The 27,487-nt window shown below is 37.9% G+C and overlaps 1 protein-coding gene across 3 annotated transcripts in view; it reads left to right on the top strand.

Moving 5' to 3' along the window:
• Nucleotides 1-27,487, top strand: part of ME1 (malic enzyme 1) — a 209,667-nt gene that overhangs the window by 163,743 nt on the left and 18,437 nt on the right. For all 3 annotated transcript variants that reach the window (XR_014065573.1, XM_081530465.1, XM_081530466.1), the window contains exons 7-9: nt 4,189-4,298; nt 14,943-15,040; nt 16,792-16,905. Coding sequence is in view for 2 of the 3 variants with exons in the window: in XM_081530465.1 (XP_081386591.1) it covers nt 4,189-4,298; nt 14,943-15,040; nt 16,792-16,905 (322 nt within the window). In the remaining variant the exon portion in view is untranslated. The remainder of the gene's footprint in view (nt 1-4,188; nt 4,299-14,942; nt 15,041-16,791; nt 16,906-27,487) is intronic.

The raw sequence follows: 27,487 nt of genomic DNA, 5'->3' as shown, positions 1-27,487 counted from the left end.
CTAGTTAATGAGACGTCTACACACTAGCAATTTTAAACCCAATGTAGTGAATACAGAAAATATTTGCCAATTGAAGAGTAATGGTGATTAGCAATGGCAGTGCCTTACTGAAGACATAGGGGGAACTCTGTGGTGATGTAAATGGGAAGGAAATCCAAAAAAGAGGGCATGTGTTAATATGTATATATATAGCTGATTCACTTTGCTACACAACAGAAACTAAGACAACATTGTGAAGCAGCCACACCCCTATAAAAATTAAAGGAAAAAAATGAAGATGTGGGAAGGAGGACATGGCATGTTTGAGAGTGGAGAAAAGTGGTGCAGTGGGGAAGGGACTTACCCTGGAATACAGGGAGAGATTAAGCAATTGAAAAGATAATATTTGATTATAGTCCCTTGAATTTAAGGAATTTGAGTGTCATCATCAAAGCAATCTACTCTGAATTTTGAGCACAGGAGTAGCTGGAGGAAGTTGCTGTTTATAACAGTTTGGCAGCTCTGTATCACATGCTTGAGGGAAGCAGAGAGAAGCAGAGAGACCAATAGACTTTTTGCAGCCCTAGCAGGAGCAAGACTAATTTCTTTGGCTACAATAATATTTAAATAGTAGAAATTATGTATGCTAAGTTGCTTTAGCCGTGTCTGAGTCTGTACAACTCTATGGACTGTACCCCGCCAGGCTCCTCCGCCCATGGGATTCTCCAGGCAAGAATACTGGAGTGGGTTGCCATACCTTCAGGTGATAGAACCAGCATCTATCTCTTAAGTCTCCTGCATTGGCAGGTGGGTTCTTTACCACTAGTGCCACCTGGGAAACCCCGGAAATGATAGAAAATAGTAATTAAATGAATACAATGGGTTAAAAAAAAAAGATAGTAAGACAATAGCTTTAATCTTTGGGTCTCTGAGACAGGGAAATACGTGTTTTCATTAAAAAAAAAAAAATGTTGAGGTTGCGAGTCAAGCGTCTACTTGGCTTTGGAAATGTTCCATAAAGATGATTGAGTTTCAGTAAGCAATCTGGGTTGGAAATACAGAATAGATGATTTATAAGAAGGTGTTTCTTTCAGTCTTGAGGAGACAGATTTCACCATGAAGAGGAAGGACCATAACGAACACTGAAAAGCCAGACCTATTCTTAGCATCTTTCTATTAACAGTTGGTTTGCAATGAAACATAGCCCCTGTTCAGTCTTTTGCACTATTCAGTCTTTGCACTAGTTTATTTTTCGGATTAAATTTTATAAAACTTTTCTGTTGTATGTCTCCTTAGTTTTAGAACTTGGCACTATTCAAAGATACATACTTAAAGGTATATGTAATGACCTACAGTATAACAGAAAACAATCAATCATAAACTTAAAGCTTACTTTAAACATCAGACTCTTCCATATTGTCAGGCAGAGCTGAATGCAAATCTCCCCTCCTCAGCTTGCCAGGAACTCAAGGCTTTCCTTATCTATAAGACTGTACCTTGAGCTTAAATGAAAAGGTATTTGTAAGTTACATTCATCCAACAAATATTTGCTGAGTACTTAATAAGTTCTTTAGGAATATAATGAGTTTAATTTTGAATTTTTCAATTTGAGGTTTGTTCAAGTGAAATTATCCAGCTGATCATGAGATTTATAAGTTTGAAGTTCACAGGATTAGACTAGAAACATACATTTGGGAGTCACTGTACATAGTTAGTGATTAAAACTATGAGTAGGATCGTATCTGTCAGGACACACACACACACCCACACCATGCTGTAGACCAAGGAGAGAGTCATGGGAGATACCAATGTTTGCATGCTAAGAATTCCCTCAGGGAGAAAGAAGAAATGATCAGTAGTTTGCGGGGAGACACAGAAAGGCATGATATCACAGAAGCCTAGGGAATAGAGTTTCAAGAAAAAAGAAACAGAATTAGTGGAAATGCAACAAAGAGCTCTAGTCAATTAAGGATTGAAAACAATGTTCCTTGGGTTTTTATTTCAGAAGTATTCTAATTTTAGAGCACACAATTTTAATAGAGTTGTGAGGGCAGAAGGTAAATGACAGAGGATGGAGAACAATGTAAACTATAAACTATTATTTCATGTACATTAAAAGGAAAGGATAGGAAAAACTTGGGGTCAAGACATCTCATTTCTACTTCTAATGAGAAACTCAAAATCAGCTGTTGATAAAGAGGAAGGAACTTGTCCAGAAGAATGTTGTTGTTGTTGTTCAGTTGCCAAGTTGTGTCCGACTCTTTGTGACCCCATGGACTGCAACATGCCAGGCTTCCCTGACCCTTACTATCTCCCAGAGTTTGCCCAAGTTCATGTCCATTGAATTGGTGATGCTATCCAACCATCTCATCCTCTGTTGCCCCCTTCTCCTTTTGCCATCAATCTTTTCCAGCATCAGGCTCTTTTCCAGTAAGTCAGCTATTCGATCAGGTGGCCAGAGTATTGGAACTTCAGCTTCAGCATCAGTCGCTCCAATGAATATTCCTTTAGGATTGACTGATTTGATCTCCTTACAGCCCAAGGGACTCTCAAGAGCCTTCTCCAGCACCATAGTTCGAAAGCCTCAGTTCTACAACACCCTGCCTTCTTTATGGTCCAGCTCTCACGACTGTACATGACTGTTGGAAAAACCAAAGCCTTCACTATGTGGACTTTGGGGGCAAAGTGATGTCTTTGCTTTTTAACACACTGTCTAGGTTTGTCATAGCCTTCGTGCCAAGAAGCAATCGTCTTCTGATTTCATGGCTGCAGTCACCATCCGTAGTGATGTTAGAACCCAAGAAGGGGAAGTCTGTCACTGCGTCCACCTTTTCCCCTTCTATTTGCCATGAAATAATGGGACTGGATGCCATGATGTTAGTTTTTTAAATATTGAGTTTTAGGCCGGCTTTTTCACTCTTCTCCTTCACCTTCATCAAGAGGTTCTTTGGTTTCTCTTCAGTTTTTGCCATTAGAGTGGTATCACCTGCCTATCTGAGGTCCAGAAGAATGCATTGTAATAGATAGGAGAAAGGGAACTAATTGAGAAAGAAGGGATGAAAATGTGGGCACTGGTGGTGAGTTACCTTGAGCAGGAAGAGGATCACCTTGTTGACTGATGCCTGAAGGGTAGTGCTAAAGATAGGGATGTGGGCGGAGAATAGTTGAGGGAGATCATGTATTATGCCCTCATTATGCCAGGAAGTAGGAGAAAGTAAAGAGGTCAGGATTTTAAGGGATTGGCAAAGATTAGGAATAGTCTTTGGGTACAGTGGAAGTGGAAGCTGACCAAGGACAAATAAAAGGAATCACACAAATGGAATGGCAGTGGGAGTCTAGCCGAGACTGGAGACCGAGCATCTCGAAATCACCTAGCAAGGAGGTTCCTGCCTATAAGGCTTTCCCTGGCAGTTCTCAGATACATGCGGTATCAATGGTGTTAATTTCCCTTGCCTTGGATGGCTAGGCTATGGATGGTCATAAAAATTAAGGTTCGAACAGGTTAATTTCAGAAATAAAAACTTCTATACTTTGAAACTCAAAAGGTTTTTAACTGTAACTATAGAACAAACCCCAGAATCCTAGGCTAGAATTTTTATGGTTTCCAACTTAACATTCTGACTCTGTCTTTCCCTCCACCCTTGCATGTACCAAATATGACATTTTAGCCAAATAAGGCTTCTTGCTGTTTTTTTAAAGATTTTTTTTGTTTCCCAAATTTCACTTCAGTTACTTTGCTTCTGCTATTTACTCAGCTTGTGGAACCCTACATCTCTTTTGAAATCATAAGGTGATTAAAACTCAATTTGTTACCTGGTTTGTAAGACCAATGAAGAGTGTTGCCTGTTTTCTCACCATCTGGTATACCACTTTTATATCACTTTTCATATACTTTCGTATATTTCAAAATATCTTAGTTTCTACTAACCTTTAAATTTCTTAACTGCAAGTGCCATAGTTTTGTCATCTTCGTAGTTTGTCACAGTGCCAGTGAAATGCTTTTTCTGTAGTAGCATGTAGTAAATATTTACTGAACTTACATTGTATTTCACATTTGTACTAAGTAGCAAGATGGGACCTTTAAAAGAAAATAATGTTTTGCCTTTTCTATAGGCTAGTGAACTGAACTGAACTGATAGGCTAGTTTTAAAGGTTTATTTTTAATGTTATTTCATTAACCTCTTCTAATATGAATGTTTTGTCCCACAGGTATGGCATGAACTGCCTTATTCAATTTGAAGATTTTGCCAATATAAATGCATTTCGGCTCCTGAGAAAGTATCAAAACCAGTATTGCACATTCAATGATGATATCCAAGGTAATCAGATTTTCACTGCATATGGATCAAAAACAATGTGCCTTGATATTAGTTCATAGTTTTCTAAGCATTCAAATTCAATAAAAAATGTGCACTAGACACCTATGAAATGCCAGGAATTATGTTTGATGGTTTCACACATTATTTCTCATTGAATTCTACATATTTGAGAAAAGTACTCTGACTTTAGAATGTACTGGATTGTGCATGAGCTGGAGAAGGAGTGCCCTAGAATCCGATAAAATCCCCAGTGATTATGGCTGAACAAAGAATGAAATGTATGAAAATATATTATTCATTGTGTAAAACCAAGAGTGTATACACTTCTCTCTTCAACCTTCATCTCAATCAGCCACAGTTTCTAAGCGTCACCACAACAGAAGCTGCCTTTGTATACAGTGTGTACCAGATTCTGCTGTTTATCTTTGATTGATTGTGGATACTTGGCTACCTGCTTTTGTCTGAGTTACTTGTTTTTTCTCTAAGCTTTGTTTTGCTCCTTTCTCTAGATCCACCTCTCCCAAACTACTTCCCCCAATCCAAAACCTCCCAGTGAGAATCTTACTCTTCCTGTTTCATGAAGGGCAGGTAGAATAAAAGCACAGGCAGAGAGTCAAAGGAGAAAGACCTGATGAGTTCTGACAACTAAAAAGATCACACATAGACTTCCATTTCACTAATCATAATGAACATTTTTCCGTGTTGACCTTACTTGGATTTTCAGCAGCTTTTAACATTGTGGACCCCGCTCTCTTCCTTGAAATATTCTCTTCTGTTAACTTCTGTGTCAAGACCCCCACTGACTTTCTTCCTACCTTTTTGAATTTTTGCCTCCCCCCGCCCCCTGCCCCTCTCCAGTCTCATCCTTTACTGACTGGCTATTAAATGACAGAGCACTTCAGCACTCAGTGTCAGGCCCTTCCCTCTTTGTTCTGTGTTATATGTCGGGTATATACTCCAGGGTCACACATTTCATTAGCAGATTTATATCTCTAGCCCAGACTTCTTTGAATTCTAGGTCCATATACCCATTGGGTTATTTTAAACTTCCTCTAGGGATATCTCAAAGTTATCTCATACTCAGCCTCCCCACCATCAAACTCTTATTTCCCCACCAAACTTGACCTTCTCTGAGTGTTCTCTGTCTCCATGAGTTCCTGATATCTCTCTTTTCTTCACCTCTCTGCCAAACATAGCCCATCACTCATCCTCCTGATTTTTAGCACTAAGTTGGATAGAGAAGGAAGTGAAGGTGTAAGGACAAGTAGATAGGGCGAAAGCATCTAGATTCCCATAAAGTTAAAGAATAGGTATAATGGAGATAATTGAATAAAGAACTGAAAAGAGAAGGTTACAAACCATGATGAGTGAGTTATTCTGATGTAGTTCTTCCAGGAAGAATTAGTTCTGAGTGATGGTAAGAACCAAGATACAACTTATGATGGGAGGAAGACAGCCAAAGGGGAGTAAGATGAATGTCATTGGAAATGATGGGATCCAAGAAAAGTTTAAATGTAAAATGAGGGTAATATAGAGTTTTTATTGTGGACAAAATAGTTACTTGTGAAAATACCCTATCAACTGAAATACACTGTATAAATGTAATTTTTAAAATTTGCTATGCTTAAGTTCTTTAATATAACATAGCTATGTAAATACAATGTCTCTTTACATTTTGAATGACACTAACGTGATTGGTCTAATCTTTCTTTTCCTAACATCCTTTGTGATGCCAATTACATAATTTATCGTCAAAGGCTTTGTAGACCAGTGTCTCTAAGTCACTTACCTATTCGTTTCGTAGTTGCCTCTAAAGTAGCCACCAGTTAAACTGTTGAACAAACCTAACCTGTCCTTTCTTTAATATTCTCTATCTTTCAATTTTGTGGGTCGCACAGAAATGTCTGTGTAGAAGTTAAAAACCAGGATTGCATAATCTTGAATCATTTTGCAGAATTAATAGATATCAGAGTTTGGGTTAAGGAAAAGAATGTGAAATCCAAGTCATCAAACAAAATGAGCAATTAAGAACTAGGTTCAACATTTCTGTCAACCGTGGTCAAGAATTTAGGAGTCAAGCCTTGGGCTGCCTCAGAATTTAAGTCAGGAGCACAGGAAATACGAGACAGATGCCAGGCCAAGACCGGGAGCACTACGTGGCTAATCTCTGACTCGAGAAAACTTTTGGCAAGTTATTGAGGTTCTGACTAGACATGACCAAACTATTTTGTGCTTTCTTCTTCATACCAAAATAGTGTCCTTAGTGACACATCTTCCCCATATGTTTCTATTTTACCTTTTTAACCTTATGTTTTTACCATTTTGCCCACAAATGTAATACTTTCCTCACTGTGGGCATAGAAATTGCATTCTAGTGCCAATGAAAATAGTTATGTAACTATTACAGCCTTACCATGTAAATAAATGCTTTTACACTATACCCTTGGGGGGACTTTTTTCTTAACAGATGTGTTATGGAAATGTATTAGCTTTTTATGAAAAGTATTTGATTTTTTAAAAATATTTAAATTCTAGTATATTAGTGATCTAAAATAATGTTAAATGATAAAGATTTTGGTTCAAATGTTTAGACCTTAATGCATTCCAGTTGTAAATTATTGCCAACTAGAAAAAATGTGCAAATTAAATCTATTAAGGAATGGACATTTAATAATATAATCTGGAAACCATCAGATATCAGCAAATTCAGATCAAAAGAATGAAGTTTCATCCTCTGGTCATTTAAAATCATCTACAGAAAAGAGATTTTTCTTCCCATAATACCCTCTCTGGAATGGCTATGTTCTAACTTGACATTTTAAGTATTTTGCATAGAAATTTTTGCCATGATAAACTAGTTTGATTGTTAGGATTTTTTTAAAATAAGGTAATCTTGTACCAAATACTTCGATCATTGTAAAGATCAAAGATAGACATGGTAGAACATTTTGCAAAAGAAGGAATACCATTGGCCTGAAAACATGTTTTAAAGTTTAACCACACTAGGTTTTAAAAAGCATAATAAATGGCAAATGAGATACTCATTTTCTCTGTCAAGGTGGCAAAGATTTTTCTTGTAATCCCAACTGTTAATGATACTTTAAAAAATGAACACCCTTGTACATCGATGGTGAGAATATAAATTGGTACAATTCTTGAGTCAATATGTGTCAAAAACCTTAGTCATAGGCAGATCTTTGATCCAAGATTTCTATTTTTAGAAATTTATCCTCAGTAAATGAAGGTGTGTGAAACAAATGTACAAAGATTTTTAGTTAGTTTATATATTTGTTTATTTTAAAAATTGAGATATAGTTGACATAACATTGTATTAGTTTTATATATACAACATAATGATGTGACACGTGTATATATTGCTAAATGATCACTGCAATAAGTTTACTTAACATCCATCACAGCATATAGTTACAAATTCTTTCTTTCTTGTGATCAGAACTTTTAAGATCTATTCTTGTGCCAACTTTCAATGTACAATAGAATATTATTAACTTGGTCATTATGAAGTGTTACATCCTTAGAACTTATTTGTCTTATAACTGGAAGTTTGTGCCTTTTTGACTTTCTTCACACTTTTTTTTTGCACAGCCCCCACCAATCTGTTCTCGTATCTATGAGTTTGGTTTTTGTTTTTGGTTTTTGTTTTAGATTCCACACATAAATGAGATCATACAGAATTAGTCTTTCTCTGTCTGACTTATTTCACTTAGTATAATGCCCTCAAGGTCTATCCTTACTGACACAAATGATAAGTTTCTTTCTCTTTTTTTAGTGGTTCAATAATATTTATATATCTATCTACTTCAAATTTTCTCTATCAGTTCATTTGTCAGTGGATACTTGGGTTGTTTCCATGTTTTGGCAATTGTAAATAATGCTACCATGAACATATATGAGCCTCCCAGGTGGCGCTAGGGGTAAAGAACTCATCTACCAGTGCAGGAGACATAAGAGACCTGGGCTCGATCCCTGGGTTGGGAAGATGCCCTGGAGGAGGGCATGGCAACCCACTCCAGTATTTTTTGCCTGGAGCATCTCATGGACAGAGGAACCTGGTGGGCTACAGTCCATAGGATCACAAAGAGTCAGACACAACTGAAGTGACTTAGCACAATCATAGGAGTGCATATATTTTTTCACGACAGTGATTTCATTTCCTATAGCTAAATACCCAGGAGTGGAATTGCTGGTGTACCGTTGGTGGGAATGAAAACTGTTGCAGTCACTATGGAAAATAGTATGGAGGTTCCTCAAAAAATTAAAACTAGAATTAGTACCATATTTTCCATAGTGACTGCAACAGTTTTCATTCCCACCAATGGTACACCAGCATTCTCTTTTTCCCACATCCCTGCCAACACTTGCTATTTTTTGTCTTTTTTTAAATACCAGAAATTAGGATTATTCAGGAATAGAAGAGGAATTGCAATTTGGGAAACACATGCTGTAGCAAACTACAGGCAGGTCCCTTGTCTATTTGATAATAGCCATTCAATCAGGTATGAGGTAATAGCTCATTTTGGTTTTGAATGGCATTTCCCTGATAGTTAGTGATGTTGATCACTATTTCATGTACCTATTGGCCATTTGTATGTCTGCTTTGGAAAAATGTCTATTTAGGTAAAGATGTTTGTTGCACTGTTATATTTATGGTGAAAATCATAAACCCTTTAAATATCAAAAAATACAGATTTGGTTAAATAAATTATCACATGTTCATACTATGCAATATTTTAACTATACAAAATAACATTTTAAAATATATTATTGATGTGATAAGATATTCACAATATTTTGTGATAAAAAGTATATTAAAATAATAAGCATGGCATGAAATATTTTTTATAAATTAAATTTTTCTTGCATTTCCATATATCAGGTATAGAAAAATTTTGTGAGACTATACATCAGAATGTTGAAAATTATCATACCTAGACAATGGGATTATAGGTGACTTATTTATTATTATATTAGGTTAGCCAAAAAGTTCACTTGGATTTTTCTGTAAGATATTGTGGAAAAACCTGAGCAAACTTTTTGGTAACCCAATATTATTTATTATTTCTGCCAGTATTCTTTAAGTAGCAGAAGAGTAAACATCCATTGACTCTTCTTTCCCATATGGTACCCTGGACTCGTTTCCCTGGTACCTTGCAGTAATGACTGATGTCTTACAGTCTGGGGACTCTCTAGAGATTAAACCTCTAGTTGCTTTCTAAACTTCCAGTGTGTTGGGGGAGCCATTAGGAGAGGAAAATAGATCTGGGTTCAAGTTACTTCTTAACGAATTTTTGGGCTGCTTCCTGTGTGTAGTCTTTCTTTTTCTCCCCGCTTCCAGAGGTACTTGGTGCCTCCTCCACCCAGGCCTTTGGAGAGTGTTGCTGTGTCAACTGCTTCTTAGCAGCCCTCATGGCTGGCCAAGAATTCAGCTTTCTCTACTAAGTCAGTTACCATTTGCCCTTCGGCCTTCTAGCTTCTAAAATTGTCTTCGTGTTCTCTTCTGCTAGCCTCTGATTTTTAAAGGTCTTCTTTCTATTATTTTAGTAGAGCTTGTAGATGGGAAGGAAAACTAAAGTGTGTGTTCAGTGCCTGATTTTGCACTGTTATCCCTGCCTCCCTGTCTCTGCACTTGCTTTTCCTGCATAGTGTATCCTTCTGCCCAGGGTCCTGTACCTCTCACATTCATCCTTCACTTCTGTGCTCAGGAGGTAGGTACACAAAACATCCCCACTTAGAGTAATTGACTCATCCTCCTCCGCCTTCTAGTTCTTGTACTTCACCTGATCTATGTATTTAGTAGCATATGAGCATTATAATTATTTGATTACACACACGCTAGTAAAGTAATGCTCAAAATTCTACAAGCCAGGCCTCAGCAATACGTGAACCATGAACTTCCAGATGTTAAAGCTGGTTTTAGAAAAGGCAGAGGAACCAGAGATCAAATTGCCAACATCTGCTGGATCATCAAAAAGCAAGAGAGTCCAGAAAAACATCTATTTCTGCTTTATTGACTATGCCAAACCCTTTGACTGTGTGGATCACAATAAACTGTGGAAAATTCTGAAAGAGACGGGCATACCAGACCACCTGACCTGCCTCTTGAGAAACCTGTATGCAGGTCAGGAAGCAACAGTCAGAGCTGGACATGGAACAACAGACTGGTTCCGAATAGGAAAAGGAGTACGTCAAGGCTGTATATTGTCACCCTGCTTATTTAACTTATATGCAGAGTACATCATGAGAAACGCTGGGCTGGGTGAAGCACAAGCCGGAATCAAGACTGCGGGAGAAATATCAATAACCTCAGATATGCAGATGACACCATACTTATGGCAGAAAGTGAAGAGGAACTAAAAAGCCTCTTGATGAAAGTAAAAGAGGAGAGTGAAAAAGTTGGCTTAAAGCTCAACATTCAGAAAACTAAGATCATGGCATCTGGTCCCATCACTTCATGGGAAATAGATGGGGAAACAGTGTCAGACTTTAGTTTTTTGGGCTCCAAAATCACTGCAGGTGGTGATTGCAGCCATGAAATTAAAAGACGCTTACTCCTTGGAAGGAAAGTTATGACCAACCTAGATAGCATATTAAAAAGCAGAGATATGGCTTTGCCAACAAAGGTCCATCTAGTCAAGGCTATGGTTTTTCCAGTGGTCATGTATGGATGTGAGAATTGGACTATGAAGAAAGCTGAGCACCAAAGAATTGATGCTTTTGAACTGTGGTGTTGGAGAAGACTCTTGAGAGTCCCTTGGACTGCAAGGGGATCCAACCAGTCCATTCTAAAGGAAATCAGTCCTGGGTGTTCATTAGAAGGACTGATGTTGAAGCTGAAACTCCAGTACTTTGGCCACCTCATACGAAGAGTTGACTCATTGGTGAAGACTCTAATACTGGGAAGGATTGGGGGCAGGAGGAGAAGGGGACGACAGAGGATGAGATGGCTGGATAGCATCACCGACTCGATGGACATGGGTATGGGTGGACTCCGGGAGTTGGTGATGGACAGAGAGGCCTGGCGTGCTGCAGTTCATGGGGTCACATAGAGTCGGACACGACTGAGTGACTGAACTGAACTGAAGTCTTCCCTGGACTTCCCTAGTGGCTGAGTGGTATAGAATCCACCTGCCAATGCAGGAGACATAGGTTTGATCCTTGGGTTGGGAAGACCCCCCTGGAGAAGGAAGTGGCAATCCACTCCAGTGATCTTGCCTGGGAAACCCTATGGACAGAGTAACCTGGCAGGCTACAGTCCATGCGGTCGCAAAAAAGGTCAGACATAACTTAGCGACTAAACAAAAACAACAACAAAGTCTTCTCTGCTAGTTTTATATAGTAATTCTAATCCAATTTAACAAGCGAATTGCATGAATAGAAGTAATTCTTCCTTTCGTAAAAGATAAGACTGATGTTTAATAACCATAGCAGAAGGACAGCATAACTGGTGACTTCTTTTCACGTTAACATTGTATACAGATATGAATAGAAGTTTTTACACTTTTAAGGTTGACTGTCTTTAGTATCTTGCTAACAGTGTCAAATATTACATACTCTTTAAAAGTGATGGTACAAAAGATAAACTTTAACCTGTCTTTGATTTACTAAAAGTTTATTTTTCAAGCTCTAAGCAAAAATTATTTTGAAACAATTTATTGTGGAGATTCACATTTTTATATAACATGGGGTTGCCGCATTTACTCCCTTGATCGCAGTGAAATTTAATCAAAGTAGCACTAAGAGGTAGGACAAGATTATGTGTAAGAATCATGTTCAAGTTCACCTTTTGGAGTGCTAAAAATATCTTTCTAGTTTTGTTAATTTTGTAAAGAGAAGCCTAGGTGTTTCATTATGTCCTCAGGAAATATTATAGAATATACTTGTAAATGGAAGGCTCTGATATCCAGTATAGATAGAGACTTATTTTGCCTTATTTGGGGGTAATATAGTTGAACTTAAAACATTTTGATCTTTAGTAAAGAATGGTGTAGCATGACCATATAAAAATAAGTCACACATTCTAGCTAGTGTCTTTTGAAATATTTCATTCTATCTACCCTCAAATGCCCGGTTCTATTTAAAAATCAAAACAAGAATACAAATACATTGATTGCTGATGTTACATCAACTTTGACTGTTCACTTGGTTAAAACTTGGGGTGCTGGTAGAATCTGTAGAGCCCCTTAAATTTTTAGAATCCGAGAGGTGGAAGGGAGCTTAATGTCCCTCAAATTCAAACTTCTGGCCAGTGTAGAGACAGCATGAGCTGCTATTTGTGAGTAAGTGTTCATCTAGTGACTGGAGAGTTATACCTCTCTCATTAAAATTCCATTTTCACCTATTTAACAACTCTAGTGAATCTCTTTTTAAAATTAAAAAATAAAAAAAAATTGTGCCACATGGCATGCGGGATGTTAGTTCCCTAATGAGGGATAGAACCCGCGCCCCCTGCGGTGGAAGCACACAGTCCTAACCACTGGAGCCACTGGACCGCCAGGGAAGTCCCAAATCTATCTTGATGTGTGAGACAAATATCATTCTAATCCTGCCATGGTATCTTTCCTACGTAGATCAATGTTCCTTTTACTCAGGCTTTCATTAGAAGAGTGGCTTTTATGTAATGTGTGACTTTCACAATTCATAATTTGTTGCATAGTAGCTCAAAACTGCAAGCCTTTAATTTTTGTGTTCCTAAATAAAAAACATGCAAGAGACACACAGGTCTTCAGTAATTATCATTTATTGTGATCTTATTTGTAACTACCAAATTCTGTAAGAAAGAAACAACCAAAAGATTGAAAAGAACATGTCTACTGACAGTGAAACGTTTACTGCATCTTTGGTAGCTGGCATACATAACACTTCATCGTGTCATCCATCAAATCTATTCTAATCTGATTTTCATTGTTGTTGTTGTTTTTAACCAAATGAGGGGGTTTAAAGTTTCACTGGGCTTTACTACCCATCTGAGTGATCTAGGAATCATAGGTAGAGTGTTACTTTAGAGGAATAAATTGTAGATACAGCTGGGAAGTAGTGCAGGAAACTGCAGAGTTTTATTTAAGATGTGAAGCATAAAGAAATTGAGCCATGTAATTGTGTTCAAAGCAAAAGAACTGCTCTGTAATCTGTGAAAGTTTAAAAGGCAAAGTAATAAAATTAGAGCGGGTGAAGTTTCTACTATCATGAGGCATGATGAGGAAAGCTCAGTTTTTATCCTAAATAAATTTTGCGTTAATTTTGTCTAGTATCTTTGAGATTCACCAATGATTTATCATAATTAGGAGGCTGATCAAAGACTGCGCTAACCTCAGATTTTCATTGCTATAAAGTGTTCATTTTTCCAGTTGAAAATCAAAACATTTAAATTTTCTATTGGCATCTAGTTCTTTTTATCTCATACATTGAATGATTTTATAGCTAAAGAAACTGATGGACACAATGATTTTTGTAAATTCATTCAGCTAGTAAACAGGTTGAGCTGGAAATCTACCAGAGAATCCAAACCCCATGTTCTTTTTAATTAACTAATGTACTTATTTTTAAGTTGAAGTATAGTTGATTTACAGCATTGTGTTAACTACTGCTGTACAACAAAGTGATTCAGTTATTTGTATATTGATGTATATATATTCTCTTTTTAAATATTCTTTTTCATTATAGCTTATCATAGGATACTGAATGTAGTTCTCTGTGCTATACAGTAGGACCTTGTTGTTTGCCCATTCTGTATATAAAAGATTACATCTGCTAACCCTAACCTCCCACTCCAGCCCTCCCCAAACTTCCTCCCCCTTGACAACCACCAGTCTGTTCTCTATGTCTGTGAGTCCATTGCTGTTTCATTGATAGGTTCATTTGTGTCATATTTTAGATTCCATGATGATGTCATACGGTATTTGTCTTTCTCTTTCTGACTTACTTCACTTAGTATGATAATCTCTAGTTGCATCCGTGTTGCTGCAGATGGCGTTATCTTGTTCTTTTTAATGTCTGAGTAGTATTCTGTTACACATGCACGTGTGTGCATGCGTGTGCATGCGTGCACATACACACACACCATATCTTCTGTATCCATTCATTTGTTGATGAGCATTTAGGTTGTTTCCATGTCTGGGCTGTTGTCAGTAGTGATGCTAGGAGCATAGAGGTGCATGTATCTCTTTGAATTATAGTTTTGTCTGGATATATGCCCGGGAGAGGGATTGTTGGATCATATGGTAATTCTGTTTTTAGTTTTCTTAGGAGCCTCCATTCTGTTTTCTACAGTGGCAACACCAACTTAACATTCCTACCAACAATGTGGGGGGGGTTCCCTTTTTTCCACATCCTCTCCCGCGTTTCAAAGCCCAGGTTCTTAGTCATCACATCACCAAATTCAGTCATAGAACTTTTTTAGGAAAGTTTTCAACAGTGGTAAGCTGCTATCTTAAATGACTGATGTCAGTAGCTTGAGAATTTCACATCAGATGCAAGCATGGGATCCTACAACTGCAGGTTCCCTTTCTGAATTAATTAACCTGTTGTGTGATGATTTCAAGACGTGAATATCGATTTGAGACTTAGGATTCGGGGTACTGCAGCACCCGTGTGAGGATTGCTCAGGGTGTCTCTTACTTGTTGCAGGAACAGCATCTGTTGCAGTTGCCGGCATCCTTGCAGCCCTTCGAATAACCAAGAACAAGCTATCTGATCAAACAGTTCTATTCCAAGGAGCTGGAGAGGTACATGCCTTATGGAGTGCTTATGTTCTCCTAAACTAAGTGAATATAGCATTCATTCTAGTAACTCATGAATTTCAAGTCTGAAGTAGTTCATGAAATTTTTATTTTATTGAAATTACAGGTTTTATTGAAAGATTCTTTAAGTTTTGAGGCTGATTAATTTTTCACAGGAGACTTTAGAGGCATAGAGGTATTTTTTGCAGCTATCAATTTGTAAAATTGTCAGATGTTTCCATGGGTTTTTGCTAGGCATATTTAAGGTGCCACGCATGAACCAAAAATGTTTCCAATGTGTGATTAATTATGTATATAAACCTTTTAAGCTATTACAGCCAGTGCTAACTTTTAGTATCCTCCAGTGTCACATACCAAAAATTTCCTAATTTGACTCGCAATTCAGTATGCACATATATTACTATATACAGGATTTTTTAGAAAAAATATTTTGAATTGGAGATTCATCATGCAGTAGTATAACAATTCACATGCAAAAGAACTAAAACATTTTAAATTGTTGGAAGGAGATGGCAGCAATATAAAATAATGCTATATCCATTTAAGAAGCCTTAGATTTTATAATTTAATATGACTGTGAATAAATGTATTACACTGGTAGAAACTATGTATACTGTGTTGGGTTTGATTTTACTTGTTCTTAAAGCAAAATATGTGAAGCTAAAATTTGCATGCCAAGTTATAAACATGTGAATGTATTCAGAGTGTAAATCTCAAATTTATTTTCACATCAGAATGAAAACCAAGGTTAAATTACAGCTCATTAAGATTTGAGGTGGTTTTTGTTTTTCTTGAATGGTTACATGCTGTACTTAATTTTGGTAAACTTCTTTAAATTTCCGAAGGGTTTTTGTTGAATGCCACAGGCTAGGTCTTGATACTCAGCAGGAAAGAGGTATTCATGGTTGGATGATCCAAAACTGGGCCGCCTTTGTCCCTGAAAGGTTTTGGAAATTTCACAGATCATCACCAAATTTATCATATACCAAAGGAGTTGATTCCTTTAATCTTATAAGAAGTCTCACAGTAGTTCCTTTGTCCAAATTAAGACAGTAAATAAATGCTTGAGAACACACATTTTATGTGTTCTGTTTTGTTGCCTAATTGGTGAAGTTCCCATCCAAATCACCCGGCTTCATTCTTCAAATTCAATTAGCAGAACAATAAGCAATACAGTCCGATAAGCCAGGGTGAGCAGTTCATTATTTTAAATTCAGTATTTTCTTATCAGAGGAAATCTTAATTGTATGAACAGAATTAAAGATACTGAAAACCAAGGATATCACTGGTTTATCTGTGGCTAAATATCAAGCCACATAATAGTGATTCTGTTATAATAAGAGTAAATAATTGTCATTTAAAAGCATAGGAAACTCTGGGAGTTGGTGGTGGACAGGGAGGCTTGGCGTGCTGCAGGCCATGGGGTCGCAAAGCATCGGACACGACTGAGCGACTGAACTGAACTGAACTGAAATGTGACAAAAATACTTTGCTCTCCAAGGTCAAATGACAGCTCATTAAGATCTGAGTTCTGTTTTGTTTCTGTGAATTGTTACATGCTGTACTCTAGTAAACTTCTTTAAATTGAAGTTTAAAGGAGCTTTGAATGAATATAGCTCTTTGGATTGGTAGACAGAGCCATTTTGTACTTGCTTATTAACGCTGACGAAATGAGGTAAAATATAACTCTTGATAAGGGATTCTGTAGAACCACTTGAAGCATTTTTGTTTTTCAGGCAGCCTTAGGGATCGCACACCTGATTGTCATGGCCATGGAGAAAGAAGGTTTATCCAAGGAGCAAGCCATAAAGAAGATATGGTTGGTTGACTCGAAAGGATTAATAGTTAAGGTAAGAGTTTGTCATTTTTAACCAGGTATAGTATTTTAATCAGTATGCCATTCTGGATGCCCATCTCTAAGACAACTACTGTTTCCACCTACCCCATCCCCAACACTGTGTTGAAAGAGTGGCTAGGGAAGCCTGGCTTGCTGCAGTCCATGGGGTTGCAGAGTCAGACGTGGCTGAGTGACTGAACAACAACTACACACAAATGACCATGTTACACAATAATGTGGATATTCTGCTGAATAAAGGAGACAACTGTGGCTCAGCTTTTGTATCCGACTGTGATGTGAGGAGACTTCTGACAGCTCCATGGTCTGTCCACATGAATTAGCTTCGTTTCCAGGTGAGGCAGTTTGAGGCTGAACAGGTGGAACACTCTGGTCCAGCTCCTTTCACTAAGGACTGTCTGTCAGATTACACACTAAAGGCGGGGAAAAGGAGGGAAAAACATGAAATAGCTACTGTTCTACCTGCTACTTTCTCTCACCCAGAGTCTTGGAGGGTTTGGATGGTAGTTCCTGAGAAGGGCTTTAATAAATGCCCTGGATTCCAAGGTGGGTCAGTGCCAATGCAGGACACATGCGTTCAGTCTCTGGGCCAGGAAGATCCCCTGGAGTAGGAGATGGCAACCTGCTCCATATTCTTGCCTGGAAAATCCCATGGTCAGAGGAGCCTGGCAGGCTGCAGTCTGTGGGACCGCTGAGAGTCGGACACGACTGAGCACGCCTGTGGCTCAGTGTTAACTTCCTTGAGGTTGTCTCCCAGCCTTAATAGAGACAGTAGTACCCACTTCATAGGGTTATTGTGAGAACCTAAGTAAGAATACAGTTACGTAGCTTACAGTTACAGTAACTAATGACACAGTTACAAGGTGTTATTACTACACATGTCATCTGTGCACATCACTCACTGTTCCTTAAACTGCTAGAGAAAATACTTGTAAATCCTCCTTCCTCATGAAGGTGAATTTAAAAAAAAGAAAAACAGTGATAAGCAGTGTCTCCAGACACTAAATACAGAAACATGTGAATATGTGCAACCTTTCTGGAAAGCTGTTTTATGTGTATCCAGAATCTTTAAAAATTTATGCTTCTGATCCAACAGCTTCCCTTCTAAGATTCTTTACCATAGAGATACAGACGTGTCAGTGTATGTGTGAGGGTGTTTTCTTAGCATTATTTATAATTATGAGATGTTTCATCAAACATTAATTAAGATAGTGATAGGTTGGTGTTTAGTTGCTCAGTCATGTCCAACTCTTTGCTACCCCAAGGACTGCAACTGCCAGGCTCCTCTGTCCATGGGATTCTCCAAGAAAGAATACTGGTTGCCATTCCCATCTCCAGGGGATCTTCCCGACCCAGGGATTGAACCCAGGTCTCCTGCATTGCAGGCGGATTCTTTACCACCTGAGTCATCATGGAAGCCCACAGTGATAGGTTATACTTACCTAAATAAAGGATACTGTGACATGAATTGGATAGTAGCCACATAGGTGTAATATACAGGCTTAAAGTTTATTTTCATGGCTCAGTCAATAAGGAGAAGGCAATGGCACCCCACTCCGTACTCTTGCCTGGAAAATCCCATGGACGGAGGAGCCTGGTGGGCTGCAGTCCATGGGGTCTCAAAGAGTCGGACACGACTAAGCGGCTTCACTTTCACTTTTCACTTTCATGCATTGGAGAAGGAAATGGCAGCCCACTCCAGTATTCTTGCCTGGAGAATCCCAGGGATGGCGGAGCCTGGTGGGCTGCCGTTTATGGGGTCGCACAGAGTCGGACACGACTGAAGCGACTTAGCAGCAGCAGCAGCAGTCAATAAAGAATCTTCCTGCAATTCAGGAGACCTGGGTTCGATTCCAAGGTTGAGAAGATCCCCTGGAGAAGGAAATGGCAACCCACTCCAGTATTCTTGCCTGGAGAATCCCAAGGACGGCGGAGCCTGGTGGGCTGCCGTCTCTGCGGTCGCACAGAGTCGGACACGACTGAAGCGACTTAGCAGCAGCAGCAGTCAGTAAAGAATCTTCCTGCAATTCAGGAGACCTGGGTTTGATTCCAAGGTCGAGAAGATCCCCTGGAGAAGGAAAAGGCAACCCACTCCAGTATTCTTGCCTGGAAAATCCATGGACAGAGGAGCCTGGTGGGCCATAGTCCGTAGGGTTGGAAGAGTCGGACACAACTTAGCGACTAAACCACCACTGCCAAAGTTATTTTCAAAGAACTATAAATAGCATTAAAGGATTCATTATTTAATATTAGGTGAAAATAGGAAAATGTTACATTGTGTATAACTATTTTGCTTTAAAAATTGATTTGCATATAAAAATCATAGAAAGAAATGGATCAAATACATACTACTTTAAAATTTATTTTAGCGCTTTTCTACATATTCCAAATTCTCCTGAGTACTTATTTTTCTTTAAAGCTAGAAAAATGTTCATTTTTAAAAAGATTTAGAGAAATTTTGTTTTAAATGAAACAAAAATCTGGTTCATAACTTTTTGTAGCAAATGAGTATCTATAAAGCTGTGAAATAAGAAAGTACCTTTACAACATCTCCTGAGGACCAAATAATAATCATTTTATTAACAATAAATGACAGTGTAATTGTTTATAGTATACAGGAAACAAAGTTTTACTTTTATTGGCTTAAAAATTGCTATTGCTTTAAAAAAAATCAGCATAACTGTAAGAAACTGTACACTGTGGGCATATGACGTATCCTGTCATGAAATGAGAACATTTGCTGAGTGAAGTCATCTGCGGCTCGCGCTTTGTGCTTTTTGCGGGGACACTGTAAGGCTGTTCATCTCAGGAGGCTCCCTGCCTCATGGGAAAAACTCAGACAAGCCAAGGGTTACAACTGCACATGACAGTGTTACAGAAACATGTCCTTGGTGCCAGGGGTGCACAGAAGATGGTGCTCCCAGCACAGCAAAGAGGATCACAGGGAGGCTGAGGATGGTTCTGAGCAAGGTGTCTCTCCAGCTAAGTTTGGAAAGAAGAGTTAGGAGTTGATCTAGAGTCTCCATGGACAGCTTCGAATTCTTACATGCAAAACTGAAACAAGGGAAGTTGAATGGCAAATTCACTCTGAGATCCTGATTGAAGTTACAAACTGTGTCTTCCACCTCTCTGACATCTTCAGAGCCCTGCTAGTGTCGAGCTATTGGCAATAAGTATATTATTAATAAATGAATTAATGACTGAATGCCTTCCGGGCAGAATAAGAGCATTTGCAAAAGAAATTATTTTGAGAGAAGAGACATTTAGGATCAAGACTGAGCGGAATCGAGTGACAGGTGGCGAAGGCTCTTCTAAATGCTGAACTTGAGCAGTTTTCAGGCTCTTGTCCCGCTGATGGCATCACGGAGGATGGACTGAAATGAGGTGAAGGCCGAGGAAAGGAAGTTAGGTACAAAACTGTTGCGTTAATACAGATCAGAGGTAATTGAGGCCTGAAATAAAGCGCTGACTAACGGGGTGAGTGAAAGATGTTTTATTCGGTAGGTATGTAGGAAATAGGATTGGCATACTTAGTAACCAGGTAAATAGGGAGGGAGGGTTAGAGTGGAGGAAGGACTCGAGCAGGACGCCTTGGGTGTCTGTGTAAGTGACGTGGCCTTTGCTGTTTGTTTGTTTAAAAAGGAATGAAGAATAGGCAGTTTGAGGGAAGGATAATGAGATCAGTTTTGGACATAGCAAGTTAAAGGTGTCTGTGGAGACCGCAGATAGAGATGTCCCCTTGGCAATTGAAGAGACAAGACTGATGCTCAGAAAAAGGATTTGGACTCCCAGAGATGGAGATTTGGGGATCATCCACATATATATAGTAGGAGCCGTGGGGAAAGCTATACACACTGTGCTGTACTTCGGGGGGCCATTCACTGAAGAATCAAAAAGGTGAAAGCCCATGATTGTGATTTCTAATGACATTTTAATGACAAATCTTCATAAAAATATGTAAAATTTTAGCATCGCAAGTAATTTTAACATAGGCTTACTGAACTGAGACTCCAGATTCCATGGATTACAATACTTAGAATAACAGGGGTTATAGCATGACTAGTATTTGGAATAACTGTGAAATTGTTGCCTAGACCTAATTCATCACTCTTACTTCATGTTTTTTACTTGCCAAAGTAAAGAACTGCATATATTCTCCTTGCCAAGATAAATAAAGTTATGTTTAAAAAGATTGTTATATGTTTAATAGTTTTGCACTATTTAATATGAGAAGCATATGAAGCTTCAATTCACCACTGTTTTTTCTTTCATGTTCTTAAACAGTCAAAATTACTATGTTGATTTTTGTGGCGAAACTAGTAAATCTTAGAATAATTACTAAATTAGTATAATCTAGCTCTCAATTTTATATGATCTGTCTGTGCTTGTTATCCTTTATCCTTAGTATTTTTACAACCTCTCTTGAGAGCCAACTATAATCATTTCATTAATTTCAGTAACTTATAATGCAATTGTTTATAATATATAAAAATTATCTTAATGTGTTAAATAAAAATTTGTATAAGTCAAACTCCTTCAGTTTTTAAAGACATAAAACCAAAAACTAAAAGTATCACTGTGAAGTTAGTGCATTTATGGAGTTTATCATCATCAGACTAGATAATTATTATTCTAACATGTTTTCTGCTTTCATTTTCAGCATGACATGTATAGTATTTTCTATCATCTGTTTCACATCCATATGTTCAGTAATATCAGTATTTTAAATAATCCATCAGTATCAGTAAGGTTGATTGAAATGAGTTATTTAGTCACTGATAATACTCAGTTTTAGTATCTTATAGCAAGAAACAGTTAACATATCTATTTAGGCAACTAGTACATTTAGTACATTTTAATATTAACAAACCAATATTTTGTTTAAAATAAATCATTCCAAAATAAGACGGAGAATAAATACAGTAAAGAAAGGATAAAAGGGGAGCACTGCCAGCATGACTAGGAGTTGCGTTTCACAGTGATAATTTGGACCGTTTTTTAGGGAGGACAAGAAATCACAAAACAAAACAAACCAATCCAGACTTAACCTCTTCCTTAAATAAATACATTTGACTTTCACTCATGAGCCAAATTAGTGCTAAGGCAGAAATCTCAAAAATAAAAAGTGGAGTGTTAACAGATATCATGAAGGATAAACTTCATCTAACCCAGAATAGGACTATAGTATTTTGTTTTTATTTCAATTTTCTTTTGCTCTAGTTTACATAATTCTATTTTCAATTTTTAAAACAATTTTTCTTTATAGTTATTTCTTTTAGTTCAATGTCTGGTTCCTATAAGGAAGAGGTAGTGAATAAAAGTATTTTATATGCTACAAGGGTAGTTATGACAATATAGTTAATTCTTCCCTAAGAATTTAATTTTTAGGTCTAGAATTTAAAACTCCATGTTGTTTAGAAAAGCTTTCCTTTCCCTTGTGATCTTATCAGAATTTTAGCCAGTGATACTGTCACCACCTTGAATGATGGTTAATATATTTCATACATTGTGGTTTTAAAAAATTAAACTCCTAAGAAACGTTGAAGCTTGGTGAAAAGGATCCAGCTTGCTTTTCTCCCTCCCTCTTCTCCATGTCTTGTAGAGTATGATCAATGTATATGTATGTATTAAACAGAGCAGAGGGAGAAGATTATATGTATGAGTCTTGCAGACAGAAAGAAAATGGATTTTTAACAATTATTGATTTTTAACAATACACAATTAAATATTTTTAAATTACTCAATTAAATATTGATGGAGTTATCCACTTAGTATCTTCAGTTATGATCACTCTGCACCCCTTTGTTATGCTCTAACATGGAAAATACTTTTGTCACATCATTCATCTTGTTTTAATCTGTTCTGAGATGATGAAACCCAGCTCTGAGCTCTTTAGCAAATGCACACACTTACACTGCAGCTGAAATATTACTGATAGTGTGCTGGGAAGGTTCTGTCTTCAGATAAAGAGGGGCCAGATTCAACTCTGAAAAACTAATGACAACAGTATCAGGCCAGTAAAATGGGGCACGTTGTCTAAGCAGGCATGGATTCAAGAGTTCTAGTACCTGTGCATAGGAAGGAATACATATTTATCAGTGGCAGTGTACAATTAACTTTTTATACCTCCTGGGAAATGAAATGCTAACTCAAAATCTTGACACTGTTTGCTACCTTCCTCCCCCAAGCCCCACCAGCACATAGGTGCTTTTGAAAAAGATAGTTGTTCAGTCTGGTTGTATATACTAAGAATCAGCACAAAACAAGGAGGGTGGGCGGAGACCAAAGAAATAATAATATTTGAAGGAAATTCCCAGATATTCATAGTACATTTGGTGTAAGTAGAGACTCCTGAAGAAAAGAAACGCCATAGAATTTGGGGCACTTGAGATAAAAAGTGGCAAATGCAGGCAAAAAGCATTTCAGCAGGGGTTCCTGAAAAGGGAGACTGAACAGAAAAAAAATCTTTATCTACCTCCAGCTGAACTGTTGGCATAAAGAAGTTATATTCCAAATTGCATTTTGAAAAGAGGAGAAAAGTGAGCCATTGGTACAGAAAACAGAAGTCCAAAGGTAAAGACATTTGCCTGAATATTACAGATCCAGAGAAGGTCACATTCCAATAGTTTTTTAATCTAAACCAGATCAGCACACCAACTTTGAAAACTGTATAGAAAATACTTGGGAGACCTTTATTTTTGTCTTTTGATTTTTCTGTTCTTGGCAAGTTGAGCCCTTTGGTGATGCTAGTATGCATGATTCCTGGCTTTCTTTCAGTGTTCTCTCTGCATTCCTAAGTCCCCACTAAGAATTACGTCTTTGGGGGTGAGGCTGTAGGTAATTTATGTTTCTTGCTAGACAGATGTCTCCTGGCCAAGTTCTGGTTTTAGTGGCCCGGAGCTGCCAGTGCTGTTACTATGATTAATAAAGTAAGATGTTCACGATAAAAGCATAAGCATACATCTTTTCCTATAATGTTTATCAGTCTTCTTCATGATTTGTTTCTCGTTCCAGGAAACTTAGGGGGTTTAAGCCTTATTAAATACTTTTCACGATATCTCATGAAATATCCAAAAGAGCAGTACTAGAAATCTGTGCTTTTACATTATTTTGTAGCGTTCCTTCATTAGAACTCATCATTTTCTACTTTTTTGAAAACAGATCACATATTAATATCTTTTTAAAAATGCTTCTGGTAGACATCTGATAAACCCTTTAGTGCAGTGATGCTCAAAACTGGCTAATCACTCAAATCATCTGAGAAGTTTGAAAAAAAAAAAAATACACACAGATGCCAGGGCCTCATCCTGGACTTGAATTAAAATATTTGGCATCAGGGCTCAGGAATCTTAAGTTTCCTCAGGTGTGTCTGGCACTCAGTTGGCTTTGTAAAGCCCAGATCAGGTTCATTTTCATTACTCTGTCATCATCACCAAAACAAACCATTTTCTAGAAGGAGAAACCAGCATCCATGGACGTACCAAAGGCCTTGCCCAAGGTCATCAGTGAATGGAAGAGGCTAAGGAGGACACCACTACCCTGAGCCTGAGTCCCATGTTCTGTCGCCAGCATTTGTAGATGGCATTTTTTGGGGAGCCTTTCTTTATTTTTTTGTGTATTATTAAAGCTTTCAGAAGTAACATAAATGTATTTGCTCTTAGCTGTTAGAGTGGACTCTGCTGCTAGTTATTTATTCATGTCCCTAAGCCAAAAATTTATCACAATTTATATCACTTTATTTTGACCACAATTAACAGCTGTGAGAACAATGTTGTAAAATACATTTAAAGCATTTTTAATTTGCTGTTTGGGATAATCTGGGACAGTATGCTGAGGAAAATATTTTGAATTACTGAACTAAAAAATGGGGATTATGTCTCTCACTCAGATTATTCAACATCTTTTAAATTCATTTCATATTATGGATTTGTAGGTCCACATTCAATATAAACAGACTAGACCCTCTCCTTTTATTTATAGCTTACTTGTAGCAGTGGTACCATTCATATTATACAAGGTTGAATTTAGGTATTGCAGCTGCCCATAATATCATTTCTAAGACTGTTACTCTCATGCTGCTTTTATTTTCTCATGTAGAAGGCTACTTCTTGGCTTGGTAACACAGTGAAAATGAATTATTGTTCAGTCGCTGAGTCATGTCTGACTCTTTTCAGCTCTATGGTCTGCAGCACGCCAGGCTTCCCTGTCCTTCACCATTTCCCAGAGCTTGCTCAAACTCATGTCCATTGAGTTGGTGAGGCCATCCACCATCTCATCCTCTTTTGTCCCCTTCTCCTCCTGCCTCCAATCTTTCCCAGCTTCAGGATCTTTTCCAATGAGTCGGCTCTTCACATCAGGTAGCCAAAAGTACTGGAGCTTCAGCTTCAGCCTCAATCCTTGCAATGAATATTTAGGATTGGTTTTCTTGAAGATTGATTAGTTTGATCTCGTTACAGTCCAAGGGACTCTCAAGAGTCTTCTCCAACACCACAGTTCACAAGTATCAATTCTTCGACACTCAGGTTTCTTTATGAAAATGAATAGGTTTTCATTTTTATGTGATCGTATGCAAATTTATTTAAAGCTGTATACCAGAAGCAGTTTGGATATGTCCTCACTGGCATGTTGTTTATCAGCAGCTACATGGTCAAGAATGGGTTGTTTCCTGACTCAGAAGCTTCAGTCAGCCCTCTCTGTGGCCTCCTCACTCTTATGTTTCTCTCTGCGGGCCATGGTGTTTTACCGTGGATTGTGTGGAATCTTATTGTTTTGTAAGCGTGAGCATTTTTTAGAATAAACAAATCAGGGACACATTCTCCTCTAAAAACTATTTTTAGTACTTCCTATTCTGTTAATACGGAGAAGGCAATGGCACCCCACTCCAGTACTCTTGCCTGGAAAATCCCATGGATGGAGGAGCCTGGTAGGTTACAGTCCACAGGGTCGCTAAGAGTCGGACAACTTAGCGACTTCACTTTCGCTTTTCCCTTTTATGCACTGGAGAAGGAAATGGCAACCCACTCCAGTGTTCTTGCCTGGAGAATCCCAGGGACAGGGGAGCCTGGTGGGCTGCCGTCTATGGGGTTGCACAGAGTCGGACACGACTGAAGCGACTTAGCATAGCATTCTGTTAATAATCCTGAACATCTTATACATGTCCTTTTCCTCACAATCCTTTTGGTGGGGGTTCTGCTTTCTATTCCAAAGTAAATCACAGAAAAAGATTAATTATCATATTTTACTGTTATTAAAGAAGAAAAGGTGATACTAGAATGCACTAATATAACATGGAAGGAAAGATCTAGGATGTATGGTAATTCCTTTGACCATATTCCGCATTGGTTATTCCTTTGTTGGAATATATTTTCTTAATGCTTAAACTTTGTCAGGTGGAAACCAAAAGGCCAAGAGGCAAAACCCTGAGATTCATTCAATCTTCTCTAAGAGATATGCTTATTATCAACAGCCCTCAAGATTACATAACACTGGGTTGAGATGACTACGGTTGTTTTGGAGTAGGTGAATAGTTATCCTGAGATTTTTTTTTCTCTGTTAGAGAACCTAACGGAGGTTCTGACAGTAGGTATCCTGAGAAGCAAATCTCTAAGCCTTTGAAGAAGTAAGCACCAGACTGAAGTTTGATTTATATTAACTTGCTAAACTAACACAGTACAATGTTGTGTTAGTTCTGGTGTATAGCAAAGTGATTCAGTTATACATATATCTATTCTTTCTCAGATTCTTTTCCTATGTAGGTTGATAATAGCCTTTTAAAGCAAGAATATTGAACCAAGAGTAACAATTTGCATACAATCTGACATATACCATTTGTAAAGTGCTTTCTCCAGGACTGGACTGTGTTGTATTATTGGAAAGACTGAGTTTTAGCACCTGCCTCAGGCAAGCTGCATACTGTCTTGGAGCCTCTGTTTCTTCATGCAAAAACCTAAATTATATTTGCCCTACTTTTCAAATTGTTGAGGGGATTAAATGAAATATGTGAAGATAACTTACAAGCTATAAAGTACCATATAAAGTTAGGTACTGATTTATTCTGTAGTCAAAATCTTCAAAATTTATAGGTTAAGTATTATTATAATTTAAAAGTCAAGTTTAATAAGTGTGTGTGTGCCTGGTCACTTCAGTATTGTCAGACTCTGTGCAACCCTGTGGACTGTAGCCCGCCAGGCTCCAATGTCCATGGGATTCTCCAGGCAAGAATACTAGAGTGGATTGCCATGCCCTCTTCCGAGGGATATTCCCAACCCAGGGGTTGAACCCACGTCTCTTAGGTCTCCTACATTGGCAGATGGGTTCTTTACCACTAGTGCCACCTTTTGTTTTTACAATTTAAAAGTCAAGTTTTAGTAAGTAGCATGCTTAATTTAACTATTTCTTCCTGTGAACAAAAAACTATTCCATCACTCATTCTTTGATGAAAGCTTCCCTGGTGGCTCAGACAGTAAAGAATCTGCTTGCAATGCAGGAGAACAGGATTCAACCCCTGAGTTGGAAGATCCCCTGGAGAAGGGAACAGCTACCCACTCCAGTATTCTTGCCTAGAGAATTTCAACGAC

The sequence above is a fragment of the Giraffa tippelskirchi genome, chromosome 9 (assembly GCF_054371585.1).
Source record: "Giraffa tippelskirchi isolate mGirTip1 chromosome 9, T2T-mGirTip1v1.2.pri, whole genome shotgun sequence".
Lineage (NCBI taxonomy): Eukaryota > Metazoa > Chordata > Mammalia > Artiodactyla > Giraffidae > Giraffa > Giraffa tippelskirchi.
This window is presented reverse-complemented; position numbering and strand designations above follow the sequence as displayed.